The 22,548-nt window shown below is 35.0% G+C and overlaps 1 protein-coding gene across 1 annotated transcript; it reads right to left on the reverse strand.

The window, feature by feature from the left end:
- Positions 1-149: 149 nt before the first annotated feature.
- Positions 150-19,624, reverse strand: LOC116016843 (DNA-directed RNA polymerase III subunit 1-like). The gene is given in 28 exon segments (XM_031257280.1): positions 150-528; positions 846-1,048; positions 1,139-1,343; positions 1,702-1,769; positions 1,888-2,001; positions 2,080-2,235; positions 2,834-2,985; positions 3,103-3,250; positions 3,714-3,992; positions 4,070-4,273; positions 4,464-4,562; positions 5,172-5,363; positions 5,712-5,946; positions 6,724-6,817; positions 9,920-10,121; positions 10,842-11,030; positions 12,731-12,871; positions 12,948-13,089; positions 13,175-13,323; positions 13,402-13,617; positions 13,840-13,939; positions 16,192-16,304; positions 16,565-16,620; positions 16,623-16,733; positions 17,473-17,650; positions 18,723-18,872; positions 19,110-19,239; positions 19,359-19,624. Coding segments are annotated over 28 exon segments (4,146 nt in total). The 5' UTR covers positions 19,427-19,624; the 3' UTR covers positions 150-476.
- Positions 19,625-22,548: the final 2,924 nt, after the last annotated feature.

Genomic DNA, 22,548 nt, shown 5'->3' on the forward strand with positions numbered 1-22,548 from the left:
AGAAATTATTTATACGAATGATATATTTTCTATGTAGATATATAGCAATTTTGTCATTTTTGTATAAAAAGATCAGAAAATATAACATAACTGTTTTGAATTACACGTTATTGAAAACCTTTTCGTAGACGATATTGGTAGACGTAATATGTGTATTATTGAAATATAGATTAATATTTCATCAGTTATATACACGAGAAAACAATATATACGGAGTATACACGAGAAAACAATATAATACTACATCATCATCATCATCATGTTAGCATTGTGTAACATAGTTTCCAGACTTCTAAACTGTACAGTAAGATAATACTACTGATTGTCAGTGTGCAGTTCTGAACATATACTTCTAACAATGTGTATACTGTACAGCCTATGCACTAAGAATGATGCCATGTAAACTAAATCAAGACTTATAATCTGTGCTATTTTAAGAGTCAGTGGCAAACCAACTGGAAGTGGTGCTTGTCATTTCAGGACATCATTGCATCTGGCCTGTAATTCAGCTCAACATCATGAATGGTGCTGCAGTTCCAGAAATGAAACACGTTATAAATTAAAACTGGACTAGGGTCACTCAATTGAGCTATAATGCACCTGGGCCAAATCAGACTAAAAGATTGAATCCAACCTATTAGCTAGTCTAACCCATGACCTTATATACCCATATGTTCTTTCTTATTTTATCAATATTGGACTCTTAACAAAACAGAAGTTAATGTGCAATGAGTAGGGTGGTTAATGAGGTGATTTGATGAACTAGTACAACAAATAATAATGAAAAGTGGGTAATAAAACATGTCATAGATTGGTTGTTATAACACCAGATGCCAAGCACTCACCTTTGACTAACTTTAAACATCCCAGTGCCCATCTGCATTGGTATTCCCATAATGATGCATTCACTTACTCCTTCAATTTTGTCATCCCGCCCGCTTACAGCAGCATTGAAAAGGTGATCGGCTGTCTTTTCGAAGGAGGCTAGCGTCAATACGCTATCTTTCATTTTCTGAACGCCAAACCTAGTTATTCCTAGTACTTCGCCCTGAAACATTAAAAAGCATTCTGATTGAATTACATCAATCTTTGTATCGCTAATCTGGATAACAACATAGTCTATTGACAATATACTGACCTTAAATGTCATTAGATCAGCTAGAAGCATCATGTGACGTAAATCTATCCTCATTTTATGGCTTGACATGGTGTACTGAATCTCTTTAACTATAGAACTCCTTGCAGCTTCAATTCCAAGGACCTGATTCACTTCCATAATATGATTGCTGGTTGTGTTAAATCCATCAACTCCAGCAGTGCCCATAACAGCTTGAAGACCAGTCCTGCAAAGTAAGAGTAACTATAAACATATCTCCTAAGGAAACATAAAATTTTTAATCACCATTTCAAGTATTAGTACTGAATAACAACACAGGCATTGTGGAAATATTATGATTGGTAAGGACTTGTCAAGATACCAGTCTTTTGTGCGAATAAAATCAATGAGGACACTCCTTTACATAATCCACGTAGAAATCACTGAGCCATGAGGTAGTTCTTGTATGAACTACTGTTTTGTTTGGCATTTCAATCATCCAAACATCTTATATAGACGAACAATTGCAGTGGAGAAGGATTAAAAAAATAAAACAAATACTTGGGGTGTGAAACTGTGCTGCAAAATAGGTAAATTTTCAGTACCCTTCCACAAGCAAGTTGTACTTCCCGTTTTCATTATTGATCACAGCACGTTCAACCGTACTGATACCCTGATAAGATAAATAAAACAGTAGCAAATCAACTCATTTTGAAATGATCAAGGACCTAAATTAGAATTTCTAGATATAACTCAAATTTAAGAAAATTTAAATTATTCTATTGCCTGACCTTAACCACAATTGTAGGAAGCTTATCTTTGAGATGCTGAAGTTCAAAAAGGATTTTGCTTCGATCAACTTGAGGGATGACTTCCAGCTTTCTGGGATTTAAAACCATGATGTTCTGCAGGAACATGCACTGTGTGATTGATTTTTGAGCTATTGCTAGTTAAATAGAAACCTAATTGAGCATATATCTTACATGTTCCTTCAATTTCATTCTTGGGGTCTGCAAAATTGATTCCTTAACAGTATATGCATCAATACAAAGAAATGAAGCCTGAATTGTTTCCATATCAAGCACAATTTCTATGGATGCTGATCTTGATCCCATCACTATCTTTATACTCTTTGCAACCTATAAAAAAAGGTTAAAAGCAATGATGTTACCTAGGTGGCCATGATACTTTTTTTTTTTTCTGCAACAAATAAATGATACAAAAAAGAAGCTGTAATTGATATAAGATAGCAAAAGCCAGAAATGTAGCTTGAGTCATAAAGGCAGGATAATACAGAGGCCCTCAGGATTACCTCTGTGCATTGCCTACACTACTAAACAAAATGTGGTAAAGAAGGTTGAATACACTAGCAATGATATAAGAAACCACTAAGACCAACTTTGATTAATTGTATTTTCTTTGAAGGTGCTATTGAAGGTTCAGAACTCCAGATGATGTAGGACGCTCCCGTGTCTTGTTTAGCTTTTTATGGGTCAAAGGACTAGGGAGGCCCAAATACTACATGACTTCGTTTAATTTAATTTTAATCAATTTGGTATCTGTACTTCTAAAGTTAATAAAATTAAGGGATAAAGATGAATGACATTAACTAACCATTAACATATCCACTAACATAGCACTGACATGTCAAAATTTATTGACATCCCAGTGCTATGTCAGTGGTCATTTTGGCATAATTAATGGTTAATTCACAAAAAGAAATGGTATGAAAATTACCTGCCCTAGAAGAGTTTTCTCAATACGACCTTTTACTATTCTCGCCACAGCTGGGTTATCATCAAATGTAAGTGGTGCAGAAATAATTGGTGTGCTGATTTTTTTGGCAGCATTTATGATTTCTTTTATGCGAGGAACTCCGAGTGTAATATCTGACAAGGAGTTAAAGTAACATTCTATCGAAACCCTACTAACATAATTCCTCCAAAAGTAACAGCTAAGCAGGCCAAGAAAACACACTAAATTGGCACAAAACAAAACAAGGATACTCATGCTTGCAACTCCAGCAAAGTGGAAAGTTTTTAATGTCATCTGGGTCCCTGGTTCTCCAATGCTCTGAGCTCCTATTGCACCAATAGCAGTTCCAGATTCAACTTTCTTTGCATGATAGCGAGAGATGCAGGTTTCTAGGAAAACCTAAAGCATTAGGAAACAGCGAATCCTTTTTGAGCTTCAGTCCAGTTCATATCATAATAGCACAGTCATATTTAAGAAAACATAGCCTTTGTTATGGCTGTTCAAATATAGATTAGAAGAGAACATATAATAGCAATAGTGTTAAGCATAATCTTCTGACATGAGACAGAAAACAGATAAGATAAATAATTACAGTTAACTGAACATTATGCACATGAGCCAAACCACATTAAAAAATTGAATCCAACCAATTAGCTAGTCTAACCTATGGCCTTATAAACCCATATGTCCTCTGTTATTTTATCAATGTGGGACTCTTAACAATACTTGTATCCATTAGCTATTTGAAAATAATCCACTAAGAGCTATTTAATTTAACCTAGACGTATGCAGTCAACTAAACAACTCTTAAGGATATCAGCTTCGAGTGTAAACATATCAAGCATATTGGTGAAAAATGTACCTGTAGTTGCTTATGAGTTACACCAGAAATATTCAAAGCAATATTTTCAAGAGCTTTGCAATTGTCTGCTGCATTATGTTCTGCATCCAATTTTAGATTTCTACGTGTTCTCTCTAAGCTTGTTATGGACTCGTTTTGCAGGAATTCTTTTAATGATTTGGAGAAGGCGTCAGAGCATCCCCCACTAGGAGTCATATCATGTTCTGAAAGCCTTTTATTCACCACTTGAAGGATCTCTGAAGGTGACAAACCCTTATCCTCCCCAGGAGGACATGTTGCCTATCAAAAACAAATTAACCAAATTTCAACCATGGGGTATGTGTAATCAAGAAGTGTACTAAACTTGAAGCCTGTACCTTAACTTTCATGAATAATCTATTAAAGTTGAGAGGATGGCTTTCTTTTCCTTCCATCTGTGAAGGGTCCATGCCATCATCACCATACACAAATTGAACAATACATGAGCTTGCATTCCGCACAGTTTTGTCATACAGAACAGATAGGTCTTCCAACGCTTTCATAAGTCTACGAGACATATACCCTGTGTCAGCTGTTTTGACCTGTACTTGCATTTTAAAAAAAAGAACGACAAAAGGCTCAAATTCTCAGACAGATTAATTTTGGGTCTAGATGTTTCTAGGATAATAACACTGAACTTGTCAAACTAAAAACAAATGGGAAAAAATGCTTCCAGAACAGATAACATTTTTGACTAATGCACCTAAAAATGGCAAAGATAAAAAGTCTTACCGCTGTATCCACGAGGCCTTCTCTTCCTCCCATTGTGTGGAAAAAGAACTCCGTAGCAGTTAAACCCTCATAAAATGAACTAGCTACAAACCCTTTAGCCTGAATTTTCAATCACAGATCAATACAGTATTTCAAGGATTCACATACACATCCTCTTGAGCTAAATTTGAATTGGATAGATCAACTTTAAACCTTCATCTTTACATACCTAACTACCAGATACTGTAAAAATGAGAGTACTTCAAATGGTCAGCTCACATACTCTAAAACAACACCTTGAAGATTATTTGAACAAACTAATGGACTTGGCAACTGCAGAACATTGGAAGATGCTATAGGAAAAAGGCTAATATGTATCAATAGGAAAAACTTTTTATCTACTATCAAATGCATCACAATCAAGTCATTAACAACCAATCAATCAAAGTACATAAGAGATTAGGTTTGGACAAAAGCACTTCCAATAAACAATTCGCTATTATAATAGAGCTATGATCAACGGTCATACCATTATATCAAATAGATGTGCGCCAAATCATAAAAATAGTGTTAATGAGAAAAATTGCCAAAACAGCTTAAGTCCTTGAAAACTCACATTTCCGAACATAGAAAATGAGACTAATTTTATCTGATTGTAAAATTCAAACGAATACATAGACATTCTACAATTTAGAAAGGTCATGGCAAGTAAAAGAGGAAAGAACTTACAGCAGGAAGTTTTGATTCTCTAGGAAAATGAGGAAGACTCCGATCAATGAATCCATTAGGAGCACGACGACCCCCAACAGATTGCTGGCCAACACATGCAATCATTTGGCTGATATTGATTACTGAGCCTTTTGAACCACATTGAGACATAATTAAGGGACTATTCCTCCAAGGCAGTGCACCTGTACACACCTGCACAAATGGTTTCAAATGTTGATCAAACTTATTTCCTTATAACACATAGAGAACCCAAGACAAAACAATATGGAAAAGACCAAAATTTGGTCATAAGATTTTTATTGAGGCCTTGGCCTTCAATTTCTTTCTTCCTTCCACCTTTTTTATTTAATGGACAGAACTATAAGCAGCCTATAATGCTGTTGAGATTTTTTAAAGGCCAAACCAGCATAACATATTATAGTGATAATGCCATTCTTATTTGCAATAGTGATCCTATTAGTCTTATTGTTTCTTTCCTAAACTGTTAGCATGAGGTAATTGCTATCAAAGCAGACACAACCCAATTGCAGGAAGCCTTACTTGCCCGGTTTTCTCTCGAATATCATTCAATTCATTGGTGATATGGGCTTCGAGTGTTTGTGCAGCATCACAGCCTGGTTTTAGTTCAAGTTCCCCCTTGTTATATGAAGCTATATATGTTTCACACATACCATAACCCTTCTCTATTTCCATTCTCTTCTTTTCTACCAACTCTTTTCCAGGTTGAACATCATCAATACCAATTGAAAATCCATGGTTCCCTATCCATCGAGCACTGTAACAAAGACAATAATGCGAATTGTGTGAAGGTAAAATACTTTTTTTTTTTTTTTCGTTTAGTTGAATTATAGCAAGAAATAGTTTCAACCAAATGTAATGATCTAATGACTGTTATGCAAAAACCTCCATTGCAACTATGTTCATAATCACAAAGCTTACACAATTATGAATTGTTTGAGTACAAAATGACAATTTAGTTTTAAAAACTGGTGGTATGTGCACGTTTAGCACGCAAGGTTATAATGCACATGGGCCAAACCACACTAAAAGAGTAAATCCAATCAATTAGCTAGTCTAACTCATGGCCTTATAAACCCATATGTTCTCTGTTATATTTTCAATGTGGGACTCTTAACAATATACAACTTAATTGAGTACGATAATGACAACCTTATTGACTGGAAGCCACCATCAGAAAATACCAATACAAATTCTAGTATCTTCTGCTTGTTTGGCAGAAATGGAGGAAAACATTGTAAATAACTGTCACCTAAGAGTGCAGATAGAAAATGAAGGAGAACAATGTAAGCATCCAGTATTAGGAGCTGACGGCCTTTAGGATAAGATATAAACCTAAGATCTATGGAAGTCAAGTGGGAAGAGGTAGAGAATTACATGCTACATTTTCTTTCTAATACAAGTATAAAGTTAATCAGATGAGATTATCATGAGAAGTGCACGCTTAAAATAACATCATAAAAAGAAAATTTCCTGAAAAAGGCATTTGTCCAAGGAAAGGGCTGATAAGAAGTTAGAAATGCCATAAACATACCTCAACTTTGCAAGCCGATTCATACACATTTCAGCACCATGTGCATTATAATCTCTTAGCAGCACAGAATAAAGACCATCCTTATTTCCATTCCCTTTTATCATGTCAGAAAATACACATTGATGTTACTCATTCGTAGTTAAAACAGTAGAGGGAAGAGGTAGAAATGATATTTTATTTCATTTTTCATGTTCTTGGTTCTCCATATTACAACCATATATATAGGCATAAAGAAAGCTTTTGAAAGGGCATAATAAATGCAAAAAACTACTCTTCTCAAGGCTACAACTTCCTAGAGTATCCAATACTCCCCCTCAAGTTGGAGCATATAAATCAAATGCTCCAAGCTTGCTACAAATGTATTCAATCCTAGGTCCACGAAGAGGTTTAGTGAGAACATCAACAAGTTGATAATTTGACCCAACAAATGTGGTAATGATGTCTCCAGACTCCAGAGGCAATCTTTTCTCGTATAAAATGACAATCAACCTCAATATGTTTGGTTCTTTCATGATAGACAGGATTTGAGGCAATATGCAAAGCTGCTTGATTATCACAAATCAATTTCATAGGACCAAGTTTATAGAAATTGAGTTCTATGAAAAGCTGTTTAATCTAAATTAGCTCACACATTCCAAGTGTCGTTGCTCGATATTTTGCTTCTGCGCTTGAGCGGGCAACAACATCTTGTTTCTTGCTAGGATAGCAAGAAACGAGATGTTAGAATAATTTAGAGTTTGTTAGAGTCCTAAGGTTTTCTGTTAAAATTCTTTGGGTTAGTCTGTGACTGTGAAATCATCCTTGTACCTATATATACTGTATAGTCTCAGCTCAATAAACACATCAATACACAGTGAGTTCGACACTACCGTGAGTTCTTCCCTTTAAACATTAACATGGTATTGTTAAAGTATAGTGTATAAACTATTAATAGTGTATAAACTATTAGTAGCGGAATCCTTATATTAAGGCTAGTGGAGCACTAGCATGTATTAGGGCAGGATTTAGGGAGTCTTGTCTCTCCCTCTCTCCTATATATGTGTATCAGTTTATGCAGTGAAGAACAAACAGAAAACACAGAAATATATTAGCTTTTCTCCCCATTTTAGTTTTTTAACATGGTATCAGAGCCTACTGGGCATTGATCGGAGCAAAGAGGCGACGCCGCCGGAGGAAGCGAAGCGGCGAACGGAGCCTTCACGCGCCGCCACGCGCCACCGCTGACCGGAGCTCCGGCGACCAAGCGCCGGCGCGTGGGGGCGAGTGAGGCCGTTTCCGGCAAGGTTTCCGGCAGAAATTTGTCTTGTTCGTCTCGTTTTAGTGAGCCCATTCCATCATGATGTCACTGCTGCCCGTCTTCAGTAGCTTTTGCGATTTTGTCCCCCTCTTTCTCTCACTTTCGGTGCAGCAGAACAGCTACAGCAACGGAGACCTTTTGACCTCCATCTTTTCCGGCGAAGGCAGCTGCGGCGAGCAGTCGTGGCCAGCGAAGATTTCCGGCAGTGGTTGGTGATGAGCACCGACCGCTATTGTTGAAGATGATGAAGTAATGGTGTTGTTGATGTTGGAAGTGTTATGAGGAGGGAGGATCTCTTTGCAGTAGGTTTGTTGGGCAGCAGGTTTTGGGTATTGTGTGTTTTGGTTTTATTTTGATGGTGGAATGAAGGGGAATAATTGGGCAGTAGATTGTGTTGTTTAGTTTGTTTTAATTTAATTTGGTATTAAGTTTAGTTTATGTGATGTTTGGGTCATGGGATTCATCTCATATTTATAGTCATGCTATGGTGTGAGTGGGAGGTGCGTTGTGGTGTTTAATTGGGATGGTGGCATTCCTTCATTAGAGAAGAGAAGTAGCATCAGCTTTGATAGCCGAATGATAGTAGGCTTTGTGGTCAAGTTGACAACTTTGGTAGCCGAATGAGAGTAGGCTTTGCGGTTGAGTTGACACCTTTAGTGGCCGAATGAGAGTAGGCTTTGTGGTCAACTAGAATTGAAATCTTTGGTGACAGGAGGATCCATTTGAAGGACCATCCGATTGCATCACAACAGTAAGGTTTTTAGCAGTAAACCTAAGGCAGTACAGCTTGTTCATTCTGAAGAAACAGGGGTGCTGCAGGATGGACAGCACGGTTGTCAGGAGAGGTGCGGACCTGGCATATGCCCGTGGCATTATGAAATGTCGGCGGATGAAGAAGAATGGTTCAGGATGAACCAGTTTTTGTGCCAGAATGAACAAGTAGTTTGCGACTTGGGTATTGGTCTCTAGATGTAATGTCCTATGACTCATGCAAGATATTTGTAAGAAGCTGCAGCATGATTGATATCTATGCTCCAGCTTGAGGGGGAGTGTTAAAGTATAGTGTATAAACTATTAATAGTGTATAAACTATTAGTAGCGGAATCCTTATATTAAGGCTAGTGGAGCACTAGCATGTATTAGGGCAGGATTTAGGGAGTCTTGTCTCTCCCTCTCTCCTATATATGTGTATCAGTTTATGCAGTGAAGAACAAACAGAAAACACAGAAATATATTAGCTTTTCTCCCCATTTTAGTTTCTTAACAGGTATTAGAGCCGGCGAGAGTGAGGTAGTGGGCTGTGCTAGGAACAGTAGGATGACGCCGGAGCTTGAATTGGGCCGCCATCAAAGCCACTACACACCGCCGCTTCACCTCTGCTCCAACGGCACGCGCCGGCCGAAATTCACGTAGGTTGACTCGCCTCTGTGAGTAGGTTCTACCCAGGTATGTTTTGTGGACTTTTGGTTTGTTGATGTTCTGCACTTAGGGTCTGAGATTGTTTTTTCCTGAGTAGAACATGGCGGAGGGAAGTAATAGGAATATTTCTAGGGATTGAAGTTGCTCGTCCTCGAACAACCATTGTAAGAGTAATAATTATTTAAACAAGACAGCATTCCCAATATAGCGCCTATTTCTAATATGAGGCATAGATTAAACCAAAAGAAAAAGGAAAACAAGCAATTTTTATGGCGCATAACTAAAAGTCACTTGGAGATCAATATTGATGATCAAGAAATATATGTTGGTCAGAAATATATGCTTCCCTTAGAGTTAACAAAAGCTTTCAAATGTAGAGAAAGATTGACATGAGAAAATGTCTCAAAGTTAAATATAAAATATGTGAAATTGAAATATATTTCAAATAAATGCGTACAGATCTAAAGGAACAAAACTCACCTAACGTAGCCTTCCCAAGTTGCCCACTAATCAGCTCACTGTTACGGAAGTATACAAACCCATCATTTGGGCACATTGTTTCTAGATCTTTTTTGCGGTGGTAAGTGTCCTCTCTAACAGTAAGATTTACATAGACTCTCATCTTATTATGCGGACGCAGAAGCACATTAAACAATTGTTTTCCAGTCCAAAGCTCAACTGGCTGCAAAAACAATTTCAGTAAGATATGAGTTCAAAAGGCATGATGAAGACATTCCAAACAAAAAACAAAAAAAAAAAAAAAAAAATATGAATGGTGCTTTCACTAATTCTTGGGTTTCTTTCTTCTTATATTTTTACAAGTATGGCAACAACCTGCAGAAGAAAGATACATCCCATGTCCCCAAACTGAGGACTCCATGATTTTCCACTCCTTTAAAACCCATGCCCCATTGTGCTCAATATCTTGAAATGATCAATCTCGGATGGGTTCATATATCATTCATATCATTATAAGTGGGAATGGACAAATGGTTCCACTTGGATTAGAATACTGGCTAAGGATCCAAGAAATTTCTAAAATATTATATTTTCAAAGCACTTCACCTCAAACTATATTATAGCAGCCTAAGTAGAAACAACCTTAACATATAGAAAATTAATAATGGCCATAACTGAATATTTTGGGAAAAGGAAACATTAACATCTGACTTAGTAATACCAAAGAAATTATGAGGCATAAAAAGAGCTGTGCACAGCCTTTGAAAGATGCAATTTCACTTTTACTACTAAACCATAACAAAGGGGTGATATAAGATAACAAATCAAGAAAGACACTATTTACTTCAGAAATCCGAGTCAATATAGTACTCCACGAAACTATTTACTTTCTATAAACCTGAATCAAAATAGTATTCAATTATAAAAGACTCCTTGTATGAACCTTAATCAAAGCTGGTGTCGGTAAATCAATTGAATCCATCGCATCTCCCATGTACGAGCACATATGTGAAAAGGAAGCACGGTCATAAAATGTATCCTTCCTTGTGATAAGAAAGGAAGATGTTAAAAAATCTTGTGTTGAAGCAACCAAGATTTCTCCACTTTTTGGGGTACATAAATTGTTTTGAACCTGCAATACATCAATACATTATCCTAAAATGGTAGTTGAGAACCAAGAAGAAAAACTAGTGAATAAATTTCCATATTTAACAGTTCTCTTGTTGGTCAGTGCAAACCTATTCACATGAAGAGTATTTCAAGATGTGACTAATATTAAGGAAGTCTGATAACCATAAAAGTCAAACCTTTGCAACCAGTAGCACTTTTAGACAAAGCTTTCAATGTTTGCAATTTATATCAATTTTTTCAATTCTTTAGGGGTTACAATTTTAATCAATTCCTTGTTTTGGTAAAAATTTACTCAACTCATCCTCTTAGATATTTATTTTACCATTATATTTCTGATAATATATTTTTAACCCAAAAACATCTCCAGTAATTTACCTCCAAATCAACATACCACCACCACCAATACACTAACGTGACTAAACCTATCCTCAAGTCAAGCAATCATGACTACCATCACAAATTTCTCATCTATAGATTTTCTTACAATAAACAATTAGGGGGTGCTTAGTGGTTGGGTTGGGTCTAGATGAGTTGAGTAATAAATGTGCCCACTCATTTAGTTAAAGGATTGGATCATACATGGGTCTGAATAAATTCATTGCCCTTACCAAACTTGGGAATTGACTAAAAATTGCAACAACAAAAGTAAAAATAAAAATTAGCATAAATTGCAAAATTTGGAAGTTACAGACTAAAACTGCAACTAGTTGCAAATTTTCGCCTTTTCCAGTTACTACACTTATTAAGAATAGATATAACCTGCATTTAAATATATCAATTGCTCAAAATCTAGTTATACAGTTATGAGAAATCACAATATTATAATTATAATCTAAAAAAAAAATCAGACTGTCATAGATGCATAAAGGTGATGGCATAACTAATTTCTGAAGGTTTGAAAAATTTAAGTAATCAGTTCATATTCTTTGATTAATTTTTCAATATTTTTATTTTTTCTTGTATGCATATTTTGTAGGTCTCCCAACTTCTAGTCATTTATGCAGCTCTGTAAATGGGACTTTAGAGCAGTTTCCAGCAGTGTATTGGAGGAATTTAAAAGGGAAACTCTCACACTTCAGTCAATTATTTGAGCTCTTTTCCCCCTCCTGTGTAATACTGACATCCTAATATTCCTAGAGCTTAAAAGATTTATTGCTTCTCTTGTACTTGTTACCCTACCATCTTTTAATGCTGTCATTCTAGCACTGAGGGGTGAAAGTTTTTTTGGAACAAACAAATCCGAAAGATATCTAATGAGAACTGTTCACAGGAGTCATAACTATTTCTCAGTGAGACAGGACAGATTAAGGAGACAAGTCCCTAATGGAAAATAGGAATAAGTTCTTCAAATTTGCAGCAAATCCTGCATGTATAATGACTCATATTCTCCAAACAAGTAGCTATGAACATAATAGATAGAGTAATATAATGTCACAAAATGACCTTCACAAACCCTTAGTACCAAACAGAAAACCAAGCCGACTCAACCCTAGAACACAGAAATATGCAACATAATTTCTCTGACACAAGCAGTTAAAATAAATCAGTACTAAGTTTGCAAGAAGACCTGCAGTTTGAATGCAAAATGAAATAAAATAAAAAATACTTGCAGAGAGCTAACAGCAAAACATGCAAAGCATGTATACACAGTACACAACTACATAACAAATTAACAATATACTTATTGATTGAAAATTTTACCCCCATCAACAAAAGAGCCTCTGTACGAGCTTCTTCTGTTTGAGGTACATGCATATTCATCTCATCGCCATCAAAATCAGCATTGTAGGGATTACAAACCGATTCATTAAATCTTAATGTGCGCCATGGCATTATCCTTGCCTGCACCCAAAAACAGAATTATTAACAGTGTAAATCACTTGAAGTATTGTATGAGTATATGAACACTTGTAGTCACCCTATGGCACATGATTGACATTCGATGTAAACTGGGTTGTCTATTAAATAGAACAGCATCTCCATCTTCCAAATGGCGATCAACTATGTAACCAAACTTCAATTCATCAGCATGACGCTTTCTACTTGAGTACATTAATGAACTGTAAATAAAGATGATGCAAACACATCATAAAATCATACACATCTATGTGTAGTGAGAAGGTTGAATTTATAGTAGACTCTTACATCTCTGTACCATCAGGCTGTCTAATAAATTTTGCGCCAGGGTATTTGTTGGGTCCATTACGAACAAGCTGTCTTAACTTTTCAATGTTATGTTGTGAAACACGTTCAGGATATGTCAAAATTCGAGCCACTAAGATAGGAATTCCAACCTGCAAATGCTAATGGTCATTTTCCTATCCTTTTGGTGAAGAAAATTAAAAAAACCAATTCAAATATTAATTGAATACCTCAGTAATTTTAAGATTTGGATCAGGTGATATTACAGTACGGCCAGTATACTCAACACGCTTCCCTGAGAGATTTCCACGGAAGCGTCCCTGTTTTCCCTTGAGGCGCTGCACAAAACCACTCAAAGGCCTGGAAGCTTGCATTTGTGGGGGTAACCCACGAACATCGCTGTTTATGTATTGCGCAACTTCCATTTGCAGATCCACCCAACTAGCCTAACCCAATTGTAAACATCAAAACAAGGCTACACTAGCAGTCCTATGCAAACTAAAATAGCAGACAGAACCTCTTATAATTAGCATACCATATTTAAATTTTCAACATATTGTGATCCTTTAGAACAAAGTAGTTCAGTAATAGGAAACAAGTGAAGCCATGAACTCTTGAATCCCACCAAAGGTACTGCAAATGACAGAGAACATAAAAAACAACCATACCATACTTCTGGTGAGTATACTTGTTTCAGATGTTTCTTGTCGAAGACTTGCATTTGCTTGGATAATACGCTTCAGCCTCTCTGTGATGTCATTTTCATTACTGCAAGAAAGAACACAAGATTGCAGGATATCAACAAATATTCAAGTTTTAAGGAATAACATAGTATGTACATTTTTGTGTTAGAATATTTATTCCTCAAACCACTAAGAAGTCAAAATATTATCAGTCTTTAAAGAATAATTCCAAGCAATGTCACAGAAACTAATAGATAGCCCATAGCCAATCACTTATTCGAAAACTCTCTTTAGACCAACATAGGATGCCAAAAACTATCATAGAGGATACGGAGAATTGCATGATTATAAATGCATCAGCATATCCTCAATATAGACATAAAACGTAAAAAAGATATAATTTTGTTCCCTATCTCACCTTCCACCATAGGCAAAACCAGGGGGGTTATAGGGAGGATAGCAAATACCCCCATCTTTTTTAAAGACCCCCTTAATATCTATATGTAAGAAAAATTTAGAAATTTTTTGCAGTTCTGCCCCCAAACTAGAGTTCCAAAAAGTATAATTGAAGTTCAAAATTCTAAATTTTGATGCATATATTCTAAAATTCAATTATTTAAATTAAAAAATAGTATTTCCAATATATGTATACAATACTATTTGGAGAATTGGGAAAACAATAAAAGAGTGTTTTCCAAATTCCTTTGTTAAGTAGGAGTATTCTCCATTTTCCTATTTTCTGTTTTCCAATTTGGAAAACTATTTATTTAAACAAGAAACTCTATTTTCCATTTTTTTTTGTCCAGAATGGTTTTCGAGTTAGATAAATAGTTTTGTCTAACTATGTAACTGATGAGCTTTTTAAGCTCAATGTAATGCCCATTATCATTAATAAAAGCAAAGTTAATTCTGTTTACTTGTTTGAGTCTTCCAATTTGTGGCATGATAGACTAAGTCATGTTAATTTTAATTCTATACGTAGATTAATTAGCATGAACCATATTCCTATGTTCCAAATTAACACAAATAATAAATGTGAAATTTGTTTTGAGGCAAAACTAAGGCACCTTTCAAATCGGTTGAAAGGCAAACTGGACCAGTTGAATTAATCAAGGAATGCATTCTTCTTTGAAAATATATTTCCTTGTAGGTTCAATAAGGGACCTAGTACGTCAAAACGAACATTTGACGTAGCTATGGATGATGATAGTGGGGAATCTGAGAAAGAACCCGAGCTCGAGCCTAGACGTAGTAAACGGACAAGAGTTAAAAAATCATTTGGTCATGATTTTCTAACTTGTTAGAATATGATACTTGTTTATTAGAAAATAAGCATTGAACATATGTAGAAGCCACGACTTCTACGGAAGGACTGATGTGGAAAGATGCTATTAAAAGTGAAGTGGATTCTATCCTACATAATCACACTTGGGAACTGGTTAATCTTCCTCTGAGTAGTAAACCCTTAGGATCCAAGTGGGTCTTTAAAAGGAAGATGAAACCGAATGGTTCCATTGAGAAGTATAAGGCTAGGCTTGTAATTAAAGGTTACAGTCGTTCCGTTTTAAAACAACCCCGAAAATCAATTTTTCATTCATGTAGGGGACTGTTGGAAAAAATAGTAAAAATAGCATTGTAAGTGGCTATTTTGTGGTACAAATATATGTGGGGCTCACTTCCGATTTGGGTCGGGTCATAGTGGATTCGAGTTCTCCGTAGTGAAACAAAGAGATCGATATTGTACGCTCAAAACAAATAATGGGTGAATGAGAAATTGATTCTCAAAGTAGACCCATTTGAGTTGAAAAATAGAAGGTGAAAAAGCTTATAAGTAGCCTTTGTCCCACATTGGAAAAAGAAGGGGATTTGCACCACTATATATACAAGACCCTTTTAGAGGGATGTTGAATTGTATAGCATAGAGACTCTCTCTAACACGAGAGATGTTAAATGTGCATGATGCCAAATATTATAATGTGTACTTTATGTTTTTATTTTCCTAACAGTGGTTATACCCTTTAAACGTGCATGATGCCAAATATTATAATGTGTACTTTATGTTTTTATTTTCCTAACAGTGGTTATACCCTTTAAATGTGCATGATGCCAAATATTATAATGTGTTGTTTATGTTTTAAACTGCATACAATTGACATGCTTATCCTAAGTTGTTATCAACATTTGTGATTTGTTAGGAGCTTTTCGCTTTCTTCTTCTCCGTTAAGTGTCAAAAGTACATAAACTTGCCCATGGTTAGTACATTGAAAAAGGAAAATTTGATCCGTTGTGAATTGATTTTCCCCTATATATTAAGATATATCTTAGTGTTGGACATACCTCTGCATTCCACCATCTACAAAGACAGAAGGGCGAATTGCTATTGGTGGCACAGGAATACTTGTGACAAGGAGGTTTTCTGGTCTGTCACTAAGATAGAGCAATTCACAGTCCTGGACAGCACCACAACCAGAAAAGGAGAGAATTAGAATAAGGAAAACTAGGAGGAGGCTGAGGCATAACACTGACTCTGAACTAAATTGAATGTCCAAATCCAACATTGTTGGTAAGCCAGGCAAGCGATCATAAAGAAAATGATCTATACTAAGGTTGGCAACAGGACTAAATACCTAATTTATTAAGCATTAAAAAGAAAAGAGCAACAAATTGAACATGAAGATATTAGCAAATAGCAATAGGTAATAAGCAAGACCTCATCTATCATATTCTTGAAGAGGGAGTGAACTGTCTTTGGGTCAAGCTCTGGAGTACAATAATAGATCCCTTGAAGCCCTTTTTGTAAGCAAAAGCTCTATGGCACTCATCCAAGAAATGTTTGCTTTGCTCATGGATGATCTTCAAAGGACCCTTTTTGACCATTTCTGCAGTATAATATAACTTAAGGTAAAATTTCCAAAAGAGGAAATAAATGAGGCAAAGTTGTAATTTGACTTCATAAAGAGATTGGATATAGAGTGATCCCGGCCATCTTATTCAAAACGTCAATTCTTTCTCTCTCAAAACTAAACCTATGTAGTTTTTCTTTAAATACACATTAACTAACTCATGCCCTTCATATCAAATAAATTATTATAATATATCATATACTATAAAAGAAGCAAGGCCCCAACATGGTGTCAATGGTACAACCAAACCAAAAGTGATAAAACAAAGACTTTGGAGCCACATGTCCACATTGTAGCATTTTCCTATTTCTGATGTCAAAGATAGAAGCAATGACAAGTCTTAGATTGATTATCCCAAACTAGGATTAGCCTTTTCTCTTTCCCACATTTCCCCTTGCAACCTAAACAGCTTTATGGAATTAGACAAAACAAGGGCAAAAATGTTATACTGGTAACCATAAGCTATGACTGACCCTTTTTTAAAAAACAAAACTTGTCTCTTTCCTATTTTCCCCGTTACTATCTAAACAAGCTTCATGAAGCTAAGTGAAAGATATTGATCAAAATATTAATCAAGACGTACTTGATGGGCAATATTACATAAAGCAGAATCCAATTTCTCAATGAAAAATATTAGATAAAGAATAATCCAATTTAAGGCTCATGGACATGTTGGCAGATTATGTTGGAAGATGTTAGAGATAAGGTGCTAAACCATTTATATATCCACATCTGGAACATGCCACTGCCTTATGGCCACTTGCCATCGCAGTGCATCTTTTTACAATTCTTTTTAGCAGCTCATTTTTCTTCAAATGCTCCAACTTTGGATTTCTCATCTTTTTTAGAAAATCTTGACGTTCTTTTTCATCAAGCAGTATGCGAGAACAACCCTGCAAATAAAGAGGGTTGAAAAAATAATTTAAGAGAGAACAGAGGTCAGTTTTGGTGTTTAAATAAGGCATTATACCTGCTATTATACACTTTTTTTATGCAATGGAAATAGCTCCTTGAAAGATAGTTCAATCTATATTTTGTTTGAGATTCAAAGAAAAATGCAAATGCCATAGAGTGGAGTAGCTAATATTCAAAGTGTATTCTTTTATTACAGTTAAAATTGTAATTTCTCAGTCACCAACTAAGAATCAAGTTTCTCAACAAGGTTCCTACAATTGCTTTAAATCTGCATTCTTGTAAGCTGTAAACAACCTCACCCCCCAAATTGTTTCCCTCACCTAAATTACACTTATTTTAATGGCCTTTTGAAGCACTCCTGTTAAAAGCTGAAGCAGCCTGTACATACTTACATGACAGTTTAAGACTTTATATAATTGATGAATCTATCAGCAATTTTTTTTTGAATCAGTAGGATGAAGTAATAGAACCTCTTATCTAACAAGAAAGGATTGTTGTCTCATTTCCAGAATATGACTTACTTTCTCTCTCTCTCTCTCTCTCTCTCTCTATATATATATATATATATATAGAAGTCTGCTCAAATGCGACAGCGCATTTCCGTGTGGTTGGTGCGGCCGCTTGAAAATATACACCACTAGTGTTAACAAAATGCACCATTAGTGTTAGGAAAATGCACAAATACGCCAAAAAACACACAACACACTCAAAATAATGCGCCACACCTAATTGTGCATTTCCGAACACTGTGGTATGCGTACCTAATGGTGCATATTTGTGTTGTGCATTTCCTAACGTGGTGTATATTTGCATACCTAGTGGTGCGGCCGCACTAACCGCACGTTAAGGCGCGGCCACGCTTGAACTCTACTATATATATATATAGAGAGAGAGAGAGTACTTTGGCGGAAATTTAAATTGGAAAACAAGGTGTAACTATACCAGTTGCATCAAAACTCTTACATCAGTTAATTGTGAATTACTTTTGTGATATACCATATACAAACTCGTAAGAAGCTCAAAGAACATAACAATTAGTGCTTCACAAACCTTGCAAATGCACTTCAAGATGTCCACTATCATGGTTAGATACCCAACATTATAAACTGGTAGAGCAAGATTCAAGTATCCAAAGTGGCCTGGACACTGTTTGAAATCTCCATTGCAAGTCTGGCAAGTTTTGGTCTTGTTTGGAGGCCCCTGAAACCCAAAATCAGGTATGAAAACCTCAATAAAATGATCTGCAAGAACTAGCTAGCCACGAGTTAATGGACATAAATGAAAGATAACACCATTCTACAACAACATAAAGATTTTATCCCGGGCAAAACAGCTGCTACTCACGGTTCACTTAACACCATTCTAAGCTCCTCCCAGTGTAAGAAACATGCGGAAAACGTACGCAATAAAATTGCACTAAAAGAATTGGGGCATTACCAAGCGAGGGTCTAACAGGCCGTTGGGAATAGGATTCTTCGAAGCATCATAGTAAACCCCACGGAAAACTTCGACTTCAGCTGAATTCATGATTTCAGACCCCGAAAGCGTCGAGAACTGAATGCTTTTTCTGTAGAATTCCCGCCAAAATAAAGTGAAATGGTGAAAAAAACACCAAAATTATCAGATAAAAAACCAAAACATAACTTCTCCAAAAAGCAGTAAAAGTAGAGTGGGGAAAGAGAATACATTTTTCGAGGGCCGACATCTTCAATGTATGGCTGCTTAGTGAACTGAATTTCTCCTACTCTTTTCATCTTGGAGTCCACCACAAGCACTCAACTATTTGTATGCTGCCGGAGTTTCACCGGCGGTTTGGGAAAGAACAGAGTTTCTAGAAAAGAATGGCATTCAAAGGCGCGAGGAGGTGTCCGTTAAGCGCCGACGGTGGATAACGGCTAAATAGGCTGCGATGAAAACCCTAATTTCCTTTAGTTTAATTGAGGAACTGTCCAGCAAGGTTGCCGGTGGCGTGTTGGTAGGGACTCGATATGCAACTTAGGAGGTCAAGGGATCGAATCCCTTTCAATTATTTGTCCTTTTATAGGACAACAAAGAGATCTTTCATCCGATGAAATGCGTATTATTTGTACACTAGTATTTTCATGTTAATGCAGAGAAATATATATATTGAATTACTACCATTACGTAATAAGAACGTAGATAATAATATATTTTATTAGGAATTCTATTTTAATTTACAGTTATATTAGGGATAGGAATTGTATTACCATATTTTACAATATTATGCAATCTATAATATTATAGGTCTGTTTTGGGCGGGAAGTTAAAACTGAGGATATTGTTTTTATTAATAGTATAGATAGATTGCATTGCAGAGAAATATATATACTGAATTATTACCATTAGTAATTCTAGTCTAGAATTGTATTACGAATAGGAACGTAGGGAAGAATATATTTTATTAGGAATTCTATTTTAATTTACAATTGTATTACGTATAGAAATTGTATTACAATATTTTACAATATTACGCACACCAAAATATTATAGGTCTGTTTTGGACGGGAAGTTAAAACGGAGGATATTGTTTTTATTAATAGTATAGATTACTTACCTTACCTACCTAATGATAGTTACCTTGTTAACTTTGTTTACTAAATTAATTTATAGTTACCTTGTTAACTTTGTTTACTAAATTAATTTACCTAATTAAATACTTTTTAAGGACAACAAAGAGATCTTTCACCGATGAAATCCGTATTATTTGTTCATTATTTACCTTACCAAATGATAGTTACCTTGTTTACTAAATAAATGGCGCAAATTTGGTCCTTTAATTATTGATTTTGTATCTAATTTGATATTTCATTAGGAAAATCGTTAAATGACTATTAAATTCAATGGTAAACTTGAAATTTCAATAGTCAATTGACCACTTTTAGTTGAGGGGCTAATTTAGGAAATAACTCTTTTGAGATTTTTTATATAAACATTTTTTCCTTAATAATTTTTGAACTATAGTAAAATAATCACACAATGATCAAGCACTATAATTGTGTGTCTATTTTACATTTTCTTTTCATTTCCAAGATTTTTATTTTTCACATAGATGAAGATGAAAATATACGTTGCTTCATCAAAATTATAGTTCATTTGCAAGTTTTAATATCAAGTTGCGAAGTTATAACTTAGTGTGTTCCATTTTAGCATTTAACATATAATTATTGCAAAATTTTAAGTCATGCAATATAAAATATTCACAAAAATACAACAGGATGGCTTTAGATAGTTGATAGTGGAGCTTGAAACGAGTTCGGGTAGTTGTAAAATTCTCATGTCTGATACTTGATTATTGTGTGTGTGTACGAGCATGCATGTGCATTAAATAGTTTTTGGGGTTATTTTGAGTATTATATGTGAGTTTGACATATGTATGGGTAATATTCATTTAGAGAACATTTTACTATCGATCCCTTAACTTATTATACATGGATTATATTTGGTTCTTGACTATTAAAATTTAGTTTTCTAATTAGATGTATGACTATATAATTTGTATCATATTTGTTTCTACTATCCAATAGCGATTGTCTTCCGGAATGAGCATTGTTTTTGCTTCTTCCGAAAGGAACACTTCTATAAGAGCACTGCATTTGCTTCTTTTGGAAGGGACACTTCCAACAATAGTTGGTCGGAAAATTGAACATGATGACCAAATGTAATACAAATTGCATAATCATGCACATAATTAAAAAAATTTAATAGTCAATGATCAAATGTGATTCATTTATAATAGTCAGGAGACCAAAAGTGAAATTTGTTCTATTCATTTATATTTGAGTAGTTCTAAATGTATTTTGATTCAAATTTGAAAATAACTAAACAGAAAAGTACCTACCTATTATCCTTTTTCAATCAACTTCTCGCCGAAAAAAAATCCAGCGAATTTTTTGGCACTTTTTTGCCAATTATCAATGTCACCCCTGAATTATTAGTGGTGTAAATGTTGCCCCTAAATTTTCAAAAAGGTACATATATTGCCCCTCCCGTGGTGTAAGTATTGCCCCTCTTTCGTTACGGGAGGGGCAATATATGTACCGTTTTTGAAAATTGAGGGGTAACATTTACATCACTAATAATTCAGGGGTGACATTGATAATTGACATATTATGGAGGGGGGAAAATTACAATTTCCCTATTATAATCAAGATATTACAAACTGATTCAATCCTTTAATAAAAATTATTGCATTGACATGTACATGTATAACTAGTTTTTCTTATGCGCATGCGCAAAAAATATGTGCCCAATATTAATATTTTGTATTAAAATTTTGAATTTATTTAAATTTTAATATAATAATAATAATAATAATGTAAAAAATATTTTTATAAATTGGATATTTATGTTTTAAAAAATAACTAACATATAACTCTAATATTTAATGTGTATATATTATTATTATTATTATTATTGAAGAAGATAAGAAAATATATGGTGGATGCATGTGCATAGTAACAATAGTGGAAAAGATAACCGAAGTTATAACAGTAGGGGTATATTTGTCCAAAATATTATGTAGTACAACTTTTATAGCATAATGTACAAAAAAAACAGACATAAATGAGGGGTATAACATTCATTCACATTTATTATGTTTTTAGATACGTTCAAACTTATAAAAAAAATCATGCGGTAATTAAATTGTAGTTATAATTTTTTCATTAAATTTATGTGTGATTAAAGTTACGGGTTGAGTATTATCCCCGCAAAAACCCTGTGGGGACAGACATGGGGGTATAAATTTCATTATCCACGCGGGGTACGGGCGCAAAGAATATATCCCTACGCCATGCCCCATTGTCATTCTTATTTGCAAGAACTAGAGTTTCGCTGCGAGTTAACCACTTCTTCA

This window comes from Ipomoea triloba, chromosome 4 (assembly GCF_003576645.1).
Source record: "Ipomoea triloba cultivar NCNSP0323 chromosome 4, ASM357664v1".
Lineage (NCBI taxonomy): Eukaryota > Viridiplantae > Streptophyta > Magnoliopsida > Solanales > Convolvulaceae > Ipomoea > Ipomoea triloba.